This window comes from Thunnus thynnus, chromosome 10 (genome assembly GCF_963924715.1).
Source record: "Thunnus thynnus chromosome 10, fThuThy2.1, whole genome shotgun sequence".
NCBI classification, from domain to species: Eukaryota; Metazoa; Chordata; class Actinopteri; order Scombriformes; family Scombridae; genus Thunnus; species Thunnus thynnus.
In genome coordinates this window covers 24,757,948-24,769,753 of record NC_089526.1, presented here as the reverse complement: position 1 = coordinate 24,769,753, position 11,806 = coordinate 24,757,948, and the positions used below count along the sequence as shown (strand labels likewise).

Genomic DNA, 11,806 nt, shown 5'->3' with positions numbered 1-11,806 from the left:
GAAAAGATGATGGAGTGATAATAATATCTTTCCCCATCTCTTCTTCCCCTGGGGGGCTGCCTCCCCGTCTTTCATCCTGGAGGGAGAGGGTGGGGGGAGAGAGAGGAAGGAGTGAGAAAAAAACAAAGATTGGTAAAGGTATAGAGAAATAATGACAGGCAAATGACAGATAGGACTAATTGTGAGGCAAAAAGACAAAGAGAAATAGGAAAGGAATGAGAGGAGGAGGCACGTAATTCAATCATCACCTCCCATTTCTCTTCATGAATGACCTACAGTAACTCTGCAGTCAAAGGAGGAATGAGGACCTATGTGCTTTCTCTCTCTCCCCCCACCCACTTCTCGTTTCCTCTCATGTCCTCTGCTCTGGTACCCCTATATAACCTCTGACACAGACCCTCTCCCTGTCATAGTGATGGTAGTTAGCAACAACAGGTGTCTGAGTGTCAGAGTGGTACTGGGTTACAGATATTTGAGGTTTCTTTGTGTGTAAACTTTATTAGATAAAACATTTGAGTGTTCTGTCCAGTTGAGCAGAAAACAAAAAAATTCAGACCTAAAAGACAAACTGTAGAGTGGTGATTTGAGGTGAACATGACAAACCAATCAGCTTCCATCCTGAGAATGGCCCTGCTGCTGCTGCTGGTGGTGGTGTACAGTGCAGGTAAGATATTTTAACATTATTTAGATTTTAGCTGCAAAGACAATGTTGTAATGAAATGTTTTGATCCACATCACAAAGCAAGAGTAAGCAGAAGTTGTTCCTGGCTTAGTGAGCTTATGTTGGTCTTTTCAAGTGTAAGCATTGGATTTCCTCTTTTTTGTCCCCAAACTAAAGTTTCCATGTTTGTATAAACAGGGAAAACACTGGTTTCAGTTGGTTTCTGCCTGTCTAAACATTTAGAAAAGATATTTTGATTAAGCTGATGTTTTGCATTTTTTTTCACTATATAGCTATAAATATACATTTTATGGTTACCATTTATGTTTTGCAATCAGTTTTTGTTGTCTTCTGTCGTATTATGAGGTTTTTTTGGATTGGTTTTTTAAAGCAGAGTTTCGTGTCATAAAGTGGACTCTCTTTACACTTTAAAAGCACAGCGTTGCATAAATGTCTTATGTAAGGCCATTTTTATTTTAATAAATATCATTACCGCTCCGTGACTCTATTTAAAAAATGTTAGTTAGGAAATTATGAAGAATTTACAAAAAATTTCAGGAAATTACAAATATATAAAATCAATCTATGTGTCATCAACTGAATCTTGAACTTCCCCCTAGAGCATCAGTTTCAATCAGGTCATTGTTAACTGGAAAACCATCAGTAAGATTTTTCCCTTTTGATAACTCCTCTCCCGTCCTGTCTTCTCTAGATGCTAAGATAGAAATCATTATCGGTAAGAAAGATGTGCCGGTGGGAGAAACAGACGTCTTACTATTGTGTAAAGGTGAGTCATGAAATTTTTCTGTGTGTCTGCAACGTCTCAGCTTGAACCTCTTCTAGATGCTTTAATATAAATCTACACGTTTATTTTAACTCCCTCTCTTTCTTCCCATCTCCTCTCCTGTCTTAGCTGGGGGAGAAGGAACGATAACATGGAAAAAGGATGGAGAGGACGTAGACGAAGAAATCGTGCAACAAGTGGATGAGATCTCCTCTAAATTTAACATTAAAAAGGTTAGGATGTCGGATGCGGGCATGTATACCTGTCTGTGTGAGTTCGACAGCGGACACAATGATGAAGCTCAGGAAAGGCTGTATGTTTATGGTATGTAAGAACAATCATACATTATATATGTGTTGGTGCATCCATTCACAGATACAAATTCATGTTTGATGATGATGATATTAATTATTTTGTTGCTTTAAAATAAGCATCCTAACCCTTTTCTCTTTTGTCAGAGGGTCCATCATTTGGCAGCAACAAGACCCACTATGAGTTTCTTGAGGGCGATGATGCAAGTGTTCCGTGCCAGGTGTCTGGCCAGCCAGCAGTGGACGTTCTATGGCTCAAAGACAAGGAAGAAATCCCTTCAAATGGTAAGACCAGCACCAATGCACTGTTAAAAATGTATCTTATTAGGTAACAGCAAGATAGTTTTATTTAAAGATCCCCTCCTGACATGTTTTAGACATATAAAAATGGAATTTTGAATAATAGTTTGTGTCTGATATGATGTTTCCACAAAAAAAGTTAAATTACCTAATTAGAAATTCTTAAAATTACATCTATTCCTTCTTCCTTAATAAAAATTCTGAATCTATGAATATGCAATATTTTTCACTTAAAAAGTTGAACTCCTGGACATAAGATGTCTCCTACACATTTTTGAGTGGAGGGGGACTTTAATTAAGGATTTGCTTCTGAAATAGGATTTAGATAAGTGTCTGTGACTGTTACTCTTTTAGATGTAGACATACAGTAGATACTGAATGTTTTGGTTGCATACAGTTCAGTGTTTCTTTCTGTGCTGTCCTTGTGGTGCAGCAGAAAAGGCTCTCCAGTCCGATTTCCTTGTCCAACTGCAGTAATGTCACTGAATACTGGGCTTTATCCAGAATCATAATTCTGTCTTTCTGTGTGTTTGTCTCTTCCGTTCCCTCTCTCCATCACTCTTGTTTCTGCATGTCTGTGTTGCACATCTGTTTTTCTTGCATCTCTCTATGTCTGTCTCTTTCTCTGTCGACATCACCTCAGAAGGAAAACGTGTGCATAAACGGAGTGATAACGCACTCATTATTGAAAAAGTTAAGAGAGGCGATGCTGGGACATACATATGTCAAGCCAAGATCAAAGATAGACCCGTCCTGAAAGAGCTCTCCGTCTCCGTTGTCGTCAATGGTCAGTATCTCCTTCATATGATTTAAATAATGACCAGTGTTTCTAAAAATCCATTATGACATGATTTTTTTGATTCTTGAAAAATTTGATGTGTGCATGAGCAGCTATAGATGCTGTTAATAAGCCTTTAAGCATGACATTGACACACCTGATTGCTCATTGAGTAAAGATAAAAGAAAATCTGCCATGGAGTGTTGTGGTTAGGGATGCTTCAAGGGTTAGGCTCTATGCTTAACAAACACATTTCACCTTAAGTATTAATGGTACCATAATACATTTGAAGCACAACATTTTGTTTTATGTAAAATGGGAAAACTTTTGCCTAAAATATGAGCCTCCCTCTGCAGCTCCTCCTTCTGTAAGTGTGAAAGAAGATGAGAAGAGAGTGATAGCTGGATCAGACACCAATGTTTCCTTGTTGTGTCTGGTGGACGGCTTTCCAACACCCACAATCACCTGGAAAATGTAAGACCTGGTTTTACCTATGTGGAGAGTTGGAGACGAAACAAAAAACAATAGACTGCCTTCTTCATTATGCATCAATGTGTTGACAATATACAGGATAGTACAAATGGAAACCAATGCTGATCTGAACATGTTTTCTCTCCATTTCACAGCATAATTTATGAGCTTATTTCAATTCATTTTTTTCACTTAAATCAGTTGACTAAGATGTTTTTCACAAATATTCAATTCTAATATTTTATTTTTCAATTACAATCTTGGTTGAAGACATCTACCAACTGTAACAAAACTGGGTTGTTTTGTGTTGATATTTAGACTAGTGCCCCCTGATACTTAGTATTGCTAATGTAGCATACCATCTTGTCTGTGTGCCGGAGGGTGGAGCAGAGTGCGTGTGTGTCCAAGGAGGAGGTGTGTGTGTGTGTGTGTGTGTGTCTGTCTATCTTTCTCCCCTTCCAATTTTTTCTCTGTCTCCCTCCTCCTCTGGTCTCTTTCTCCTCCCCTTCCTCATTAAGTTGTAAATATCTATAGCATCACTATATCTCATGTTTTGAATGCCTATTAGCAACAAATCACTGCAACATCACTCAGTGTGTATTTTGCTTTACATTTCCCACTTCCAGGCCGGTGGAGTTTGACCACTCACATCATCGGTTCAACTCCGACCGTAGCCAGTTGACTGTATTGTCTGTTGTCAGAGCCGACTACGGGGAGTACATCTGCACCGCCACCAACAAGATAGCTGAGAGAAATGCCACCATCACAGTTCATGTCTTTGGTTGGTTAAACTGTTTTTTTCCCCCCACCTTTCTGATAACTCCATCAGAACATGACATAAAGATGAAACCATAAATCAGCATCGTCAACATGAACCTGCTTTTCAACCATGGTGTTACTTTATCCCATTGTATTAAAATGAAATGTGTTTCTTTAAATGTTGATATGGTGGTTACTGTCATGATGATGGAGATGTTTCATTTCAGAGGCCCCAGATGTGTCTGTGACAGCAGAGGAGCAGAATGTGTCAGTGAGTGAGCGTGTATCTGTGTCCTGTAATGTCTCTGGACATCCTCAGCCTGAGCTACACTGGCTCAACCCCATTGGACAAAGAGTGGTAAGAGTGCATGGATGCATACCACACACACACATCTCACTTAATCTGAATTTATGTTTGGTCTAATATGTGATTGGATGTTTGTTTTTGTGTCTGTTTGTCAGAGCTTTGCTTCTGGGCGAGTCCATGTCACGGATGGTATTTTGGTGATTGAAGACATGATGCCCTCTGATGGTGGACTGTATTCCTGCATGGCTGTCAGCCCCCATGGAAATGCCTCCAGAAAAGTTGCAATACTCAGTAAGACTTTGTGTCTTTGGTGAAGGAAAAAAATAGATGCAACTATGTTTTTAAACATCCAGTTTTATTCTTTTGTCATTTTCTAACTTTAGTTTTTCCTTCTCCAATCCTCCACCCTGCCTCCTCCATAGCCCAGCCTGGTCGACCTCACTACCTGTCAGTCTCACCTGGGCTCGCCTCAGTCCTCTTCTCACTCAAAACCGAACCCGCCAGTGGAGGAACAACAATCACAAGCTATGTCCTGCAGTGGAAGCAAAGTCCAGAAGAACAGTGGAAGGAGATCATAGTCCCAGCTTCAGGTAACATTTGCTCCTCATCAACAGTTTTGTATTTGTGTATCATGAGTCTCAGGAGAAAATCAGATAGTGAATCATGATACTCTATACCGTTTACACCTTAAACTATGTTCTGCCACAAATAATAATATGTAATTATGTACAGTAAATGATGTCTTTGTATGTGTTTGTGCTCTTTTAGATGCACTAATTGTCAACTCCCTCAAGCCATACACAAAGTACATGGTGCGTTTAGCTGCCTTGAATGCACGGGGACTGGGAGAGTTTTCAGACACAAACAACGTCCGCACACTGGGAATGCGTAAGTGTTACACACACTAACAGGATATTGGCAACACACACTGTCAATACACAGCAAATACACATTTAATGTTGTGTGTGTACTTATTTACACATGTCTATACATATGCATGAATGTATCATGTATGCAAATGTAGTGATGTACCATTTACAGTATGTGTATTCATGCGAGCTGCTGTGTATGTTGTACATACCGTATGTATTGAAAGCAAAGTTTTTCCTTCTTATCTGACATTATTCATTTTCTTCATCTTTCATCCAACCATCATAACATTTCCATGCCATCATCATCTGCTGCCCGATGTTCATTCATGCTGCTGACGACACCGCCATCCATCCTCAGGAGGTAAAGAACTGTGATCTAATCAACTAAGAAATAATAAACTGATATGCTTAGTACAGTAATAAAATCTAGTAGGTATGTGTTTATTATTATTCATGACTGTTAAATGTAAATGTATGGTCATCTGTTCTTGCAGTAGAGTCAACAGCCTACTCCTCACATAACTACTAGTCTTTTTATGTCCATGCCACATGAGAGTGCTCAAATTATATCTATCAATTAAGTTATAAATGTCACAATTGTTTTTTTTCTTATTTTGATTGATTGATTAACTTTATCATCCCAAAGGGAAATTGAAAGCATGGGCACAAAAAAGAGAACATGCACAATATAAACAGGTTGCAGTTCACAAATGACACCAGAGTCACTCAATTCTCTTTTCTTTGTCCCTCCGCCTCTTGCCTGTAGGTGAACCAGACAGTCCAGTTTTACAGACCAATGCGATGAAAATAGAAGCGAACTCCTTCTTTGTCCCCCTTAAAAAGAATGATGATGGAATTCCTCTGCTGAACTACAACATACGATACAGACAGGTACGGGAAGGCATGAGTCCATTCTTATTTGGTTGTTCTTCGCCTCTTTTGAGTGTTAAGTGAAGGTATACTTTGGACGACCTAGTATAAACAACCACTTATATCTCTCCCCTGTTTTCTGTTTCAATATTTTCATTTTATTTCCTGAACCTCCCTGTTTCTATCCTCTCCAATGCGTTCTTTTTCACCAGGATGAAGAGGGGGCTGAGTGGAAAGAGAAGGAGATGTCATCGGATGCTGATTCTGTCCTCCTCAAGGACCTGCCTTTGGGCTCTCAATATCACCTGGAAGTGACAGCAGTCAATGCAAATGGTTCCTCTATCCCTGCCAAGTTCAGCTTCACCATCGCAGAACAGAAAGGTATGTAGCCTGTAGGAGCTATCCTGTATCCTTAGACATAAGATATCTAGAAATTTGGTTCAGACTATCAACAAGGAGCACCAGTGCAAATGGCTCTGAAATTAACGATACCTCAAATATATTGCTCACCACGACGAAGATGTTCTCCAAACTTCAATCCACTTTTAAGTAAATCATCGAAGTCTTTCTCCTTCCCCCTCCGACCCTCTCTCTCTCACCCTGCAGGCGGCGTGACCAAAGGCAGCGTTGTTGGCATCGTCATGTTGATCTTCCTGATTGTCTTCTTAGCGGTAGACGCCACCTGCTGCTACAGAAATCGCTGCGGTATGCTCATGTTCATCGCCGTGAAACTCTTTGGACAGAAAGTTCCAGGCCTCAAAGGGGTTGAAGATGGAGAGGGGACCACGAATGGGTAAGTGGGTATGTGTTTATGTCCTGTTCTCTGTGCACAATACATTGTATATGACAGCAAATTGGCATCATTGTAATTCAAACCTTTGTGTGTGTCCCTGCTGTAGAGAAGTGAAGCTGAATGGACTATCTACTCCGAGAGGCAGTGTGCAACAGGCAGAAGTTCAGACAAAGGAGGGGGGGCTCACAGAAGTCACCTGTGACAAAGCCCCTCTCACCAAACACGAGTACGTATATTCACTCCCCTTTACAGTAAACCTACTTGGATATTTAGTATAAAGTATTTAGAGTCGTAAGAATAATCTGTGAAAACACCTTCATTTCACTTCTCATTCTCATATCTGAGCCATCTCTCTATAAACAGTCACAGGAACAAGCTGTAAACCAAATGCAAACTCCATACTGTGTATAAACCAGTTAGAAAAAATGACATTTTCTCATCTAATGAAAAGCAAATTTCTTTTCATTGTTTCACATATGTTAACACAAACCTAAAATATGTGTAGCACATATTCATCATAGTCTTTTAGTTTCTCATAATGACATGAGCAATATTAGCTTTTATCTTAATGTAAAGTAACACTAATTGTTTGGCTTGTTTTAACACCTGTCGTTGTCACTGGAAAGAAACAACAGTCACGTGACAGTTGAAACATGCATTTGAGTTTGTTGTCTTGAGGACTTCCATGTTGAAACTGAAGATACATTTAGTTACGAACAAAATATCACCTGGAATATCTGCTAGATCTGTTTGTAAGACAGTCTTGCTCTGGCTAATTTATAGCACATATAGATTAGCCAGGGCACATATAGAGTAAATTGTTATAACTCTAGTTTGTTTATATTTCTATATGTTTATATACCAATATGTCATTGATGAATTATTTTGTTCCCACAGGAAAACACAGCCAGGTCGAGACTTGCCTACTGCTGACCCATGAGTCCCGCAACTGGAAAAACAAGAAACAACAAATAATAAGTGTGGACCAACAAGTGGTAATGTATCGACAACAGGAGAAGATATCAAACCATCACTCAGTCTTAACAACTGACTGAGAAGAGTCAGCGATCTCTACATCAGATGCAGCTACGATGGGAAAAAGTCAAAGTGATTGATGTTGTCGACTTGTGTTAAAACTATAACAGCCTCTTTCAGACCTCTGTGCTATTGAAGTAAACAGTGAGAGGACAGCGGGCCTGTGTTCAGCCTCTCCTGACATCATGTCCTTTCCTCAGGATGAAAAACCTTCCAGCTTCCAGCTTGCATGAAGACTGCCAGAGACTACAGACAGGATATGATGTCATTTTGTAGTCTTTTTGTAGTTCTGTCCGCTCTGAGATAGATTAGTTCAATATAAGAAAACTAAAATCTCCTTTTGCAGGGTAATCATGATGTCTGTGTTTTACAGGGTAAAAATATCAGTGTTATTCTTTTATTCTGCATTTTGAATGTTGTACACAGACACAAAGTATTATTTTATTTTACTCTTTAATCATATCATGAATATCCTGTGTAATGCAGCTTTTTTTTTACCTTTTGTCTGTGTTAGTATAATGTCAATTCTTTTCATTGTTATTGACTTTTTATCATAACATTGCATTGTGGCTGCTACTGATCATTATCTTACTTTTAGATTAAATGTCACTGTATTCTGTTATTGACCAGCATAATCAAACATTTAAAGGGCAATTAAGCTTAAACTAAAACCAATTAACCTTAATATGATTATTATGCACTGATATTTATTGGTTTTAAGACAGCTTTACTGTCAAGCACTTACCTGTGAAAAATCTTTGAATGGGCAGCAGCTAACACTGGCCACTCGGAGGACCTGTAATTAAAAGCTACATTTATCTAACCTTCTTTAAAGTACCTGTAATAATAATGTAAATCATATATACATCTAAGTAAATGGACTAAGACTATAAGTTTTGTATTTTATAGTCATATTTTACAAATCAAACATCTAACTAACTCTAATGTAACTCTGCTGTTTTTTGTTCACAAGATATTTGACAGAAAGGTATGCATGTCTGCAAATTACCTGAAAATATGAATGAAGTGTTTTGATATTGTTGTAATATTGTATTGAACACTGTACATGGTTGTACATACACATGTTGTTACATCTTTGTGCTTTATAAAACATGGCCTGTTAAGCAGCTTTATGTGTTATTTGCCCATCAAATAAATGTTTTTCTTTCTCATTTTAGCAGCAACATCATCACATACAGTAAAATTATTACTATAACACCCAATGGAAAATGTTTTGGTCTTTAATGGCTGTACAAATCCTGAAAATCAGATATCTATTCAGAGAGCCAAAGACTGACAGGATTATGCTCCTTTCAAAAAGACTGAATTGATCCTGCAGATGACTTTAACAATAAAAACTAGAGTTCTATTTATTCAGGATTTATCATCATACCCTCCAACCCTGTCTCCTGCAAAATACATTTATATATCACTAAATTATTTTCTCAATAAAGTTGTGGTGACAAACATGATCACAGCCTGGATTATGTTCAGATGCAACACTTTTTAGTGAAGGAATCACTTTATGTACCGCACCAGAATCGTTGGTAGGTGGTCGGGGAGGATGGTGGACGTCCACATACACCGGCTCAAGTCGCTGCCCCTTTGCCCTCTTTGGCTGAAGTGCCCCTCTGGACAAAGTTAATATATATAATAATAATATATTATCAGAATGTTATTATTAATGATAGTAATACTATAAAGATTATTCTATTATACCAAGTTATCACTATTGTTGTAAAGACAACAACATCATGTAGTTGATAAAACAACATTATACTGTATCATAGAAACTTTTATTTGATTATTTTATATGTCTTTTACTGGCTCTTTTTAAGTGTAAAGTCCCCCTCCATTCATAAATGTGTTTTTCTTCTTGTTCCTTAAGTTGGATGTTTACCCTAATAGTGATGTGGAAACATGTAGCTTCCAGACTTTACAGTGAAGAAGGAGACATCTTGTATCTAGCAGTTAAACCTTTGAAAGGAAAAATATTTGCAGAATGTGTTTCAGTATTTTCATCATTTGGAGTATATATCTCTAAATATTTGTGCTTTTACTCTATTATGTCCTAATGAGAGAACACAGGCCATACATATCATACATACATCATGACCTTGGGACTTTAAATTTGCACTTACTGATAATTTTAATATTAGTTTTTACTGTGAAATGTGTGTATGATGTCTGCTATGTGTGACTGAACTCTCTTGTTCTCTTGTTCTCTGTAAAAGAGATCTTCATCTCAATAAAACTTCCTGAATAAACAAAGTGTAACTGAATAAATAAATACTTTGATGACTCTGTCTCCTGTGAGTCCTCCAGTCACATGGAGATGCAATACTAAATCACTGGAGTAACCCTTTAACATAATCTGGGCTCGTATCTGTCTCCAGATTGTTAAGTCACCAGTTGGTCGACATCTACAGTCAGGATGTTAATTTGCTGTTATATTTTCAAGTCTACACTAATGTAAAATACCAGGTAAAATCTCATAAACTGTGTCTTGTACTTCAGCATAAAGACGTGATCTCTAGCATGTTCTTTAGCTTGCACTGGTGGCTGAACTGTTCAGACTTCAGCAGAAAACATCTGCTGTGTCTGCTGAAGACATGAATGATCTGCTGGTGGAGGACAGCAAGAGCACAGTGAGAGTGAGGTGAATTACTGGGACACACACACACACACACGCACACAGTCCAGCACAACACCTGACGTTAACTTGTCTTATGTCACACCAATTTGTCTCTAATGAGGAAGAGAGAATGAGTAAAAATGAATCTTGTGTTTTCTTTCTGTTTGAAGGCTCTGGGAGTTTGAGCCTCTTCTCAAGCTGGCAAGAAGAATCCTGAAGAGATTTCACTTGTCTCATCACACTTGATTTATTCTGTCAATATGTCAACTCTGCTAATCATATCTGAACCAGGTCTCCACCCCTCTGTGCACCATGCTGCATCAAGTCACCTTCTCACGCTCCATCAGAGATGTCGTGGTCCTGTCTATCCAGGAGAAGGTTAGACAGAGTTACACTGAAGACGTCCTGGTGAAGAGGCTGAACACCATCACTGATGTCGCAGTGGGAGAGATCTGTGTGCTGTTTCAGCCTCAGACTAACCGAGACTCTGCTGCTGTCTTAGCTCCTCCACCTCATCTGATGCCTCCAGCTGAAGTTTTGTCAGTCCCGGATGGTGAGACCGTGAACGAAGAGCCCAACAGAGAACCAGACTCTGTTGTGGTTTCTCCTCCACCATATCCTGTTGCTCCTGCTGATAGACCTCCTGACATCCTTACAACAGAGGTGCTTGCTTCTATACAGCGTTTGGAAATAGGCACTTGTTCTCCCTTCTTAGCATTTTTCCTCCCTTTTTCCTCATTGACTTACATGGGTTTTAAACTGGTTTGTTTTTCAAAGCCTTACTGGTCAGTCAGGCAGCCACCAGACTTTATGTGCTACCTCAGGCCAGGCCACCAAACACTCACTGACTGGTGCCTTCACTTGCCTTTTTTTCTGGAGGACTTTTGTCTGGGCTAGAGGTAGACTACTAGCCTATTGTTGCAAAGTCTCATCTAGGGCACCGATATAGTCAGGGCTGAAGATAAACCGTATTTGGTGACCCATCAGATTCTGTGAGCTGCAGTGTTGGTTAGGTTTAGGTATGAGTGAGATGGTTATGGTAAGCGTAAGAATATCAGGGCAGGTCACAGAATTTGATGGGTCACCAAATATGGCGTAACATTGGCCCTGATTATAAGCTTATCATATATTATTTCATGTAACTACAGCTGTTAAATAAATGTAGTGGATTAAAAAGTACAATATTTCCCTCTGAATTGTAGTGGAGTAGAAGAAAAGCAGCATACAAAT

At 38.9% G+C, this 11,806-nt stretch overlaps 1 protein-coding gene across 3 annotated transcripts; it reads left to right on the top strand.

Moving 5' to 3' along the window:
• The first annotated feature begins 350 nt into the window (after positions 1 to 350).
• On the top strand, positions 351 to 9,113 carry ncam3 (neural cell adhesion molecule 3). 3 transcript variants are annotated; one of them, XR_010930452.1, is made up of 16 exons: positions 351 to 664; positions 1,374 to 1,448; positions 1,575 to 1,769; positions 1,904 to 2,041; positions 2,700 to 2,843; positions 3,191 to 3,308; positions 3,932 to 4,086; positions 4,292 to 4,422; positions 4,527 to 4,662; positions 4,794 to 4,961; positions 5,140 to 5,260; positions 6,008 to 6,134; positions 6,326 to 6,494; positions 6,720 to 6,914; positions 7,013 to 7,132; positions 7,804 to 7,848. XR_010930452.1 is itself a non-coding variant. In XM_067602227.1 (16 exons), the coding sequence occupies exons 1-16, from the start codon at positions 595 to 597 to the stop codon at positions 7,844 to 7,846; spliced, it is 2,097 nt and encodes a 698-aa protein (XP_067458328.1). In that variant the 5' UTR covers positions 358 to 594; the 3' UTR covers positions 7,847 to 9,113. The 3 variants fall into 3 exon arrangements, 2 of the variants coding, with proteins under 2 accessions (XP_067458329.1, XP_067458328.1); XM_067602227.1 differs by having other exon boundaries at positions 358 to 664; positions 6,720 to 6,906; positions 7,804 to 9,113; XM_067602228.1 differs by lacking the exon at positions 7,804 to 7,848 and having other exon boundaries at positions 7,013 to 7,133.
• Positions 9,114 to 11,806: the final 2,693 nt, after the last annotated feature.

Coding starts and splice junctions, on each gene's coding strand:
- ncam3 (XM_067602227.1), top strand. CDS start 595: ATGACAAACCAATCAGCTTCCATCCTGAGAATGGCCCTGCTGCTGCTG. Junction 2,042..2,699: donor GGAAGAAATCCCTTCAAATG/GTAAGACCAGCA, acceptor ACATCACCTCAG/AAGGAAAACGTGTGCATAAA. Junction 6,907..7,012: donor GGAGAGGGGACCACGAATGG/GTAAGTGGGTAT, acceptor TCCCTGCTGTAG/AGAAGTGAAGCTGAATGGAC.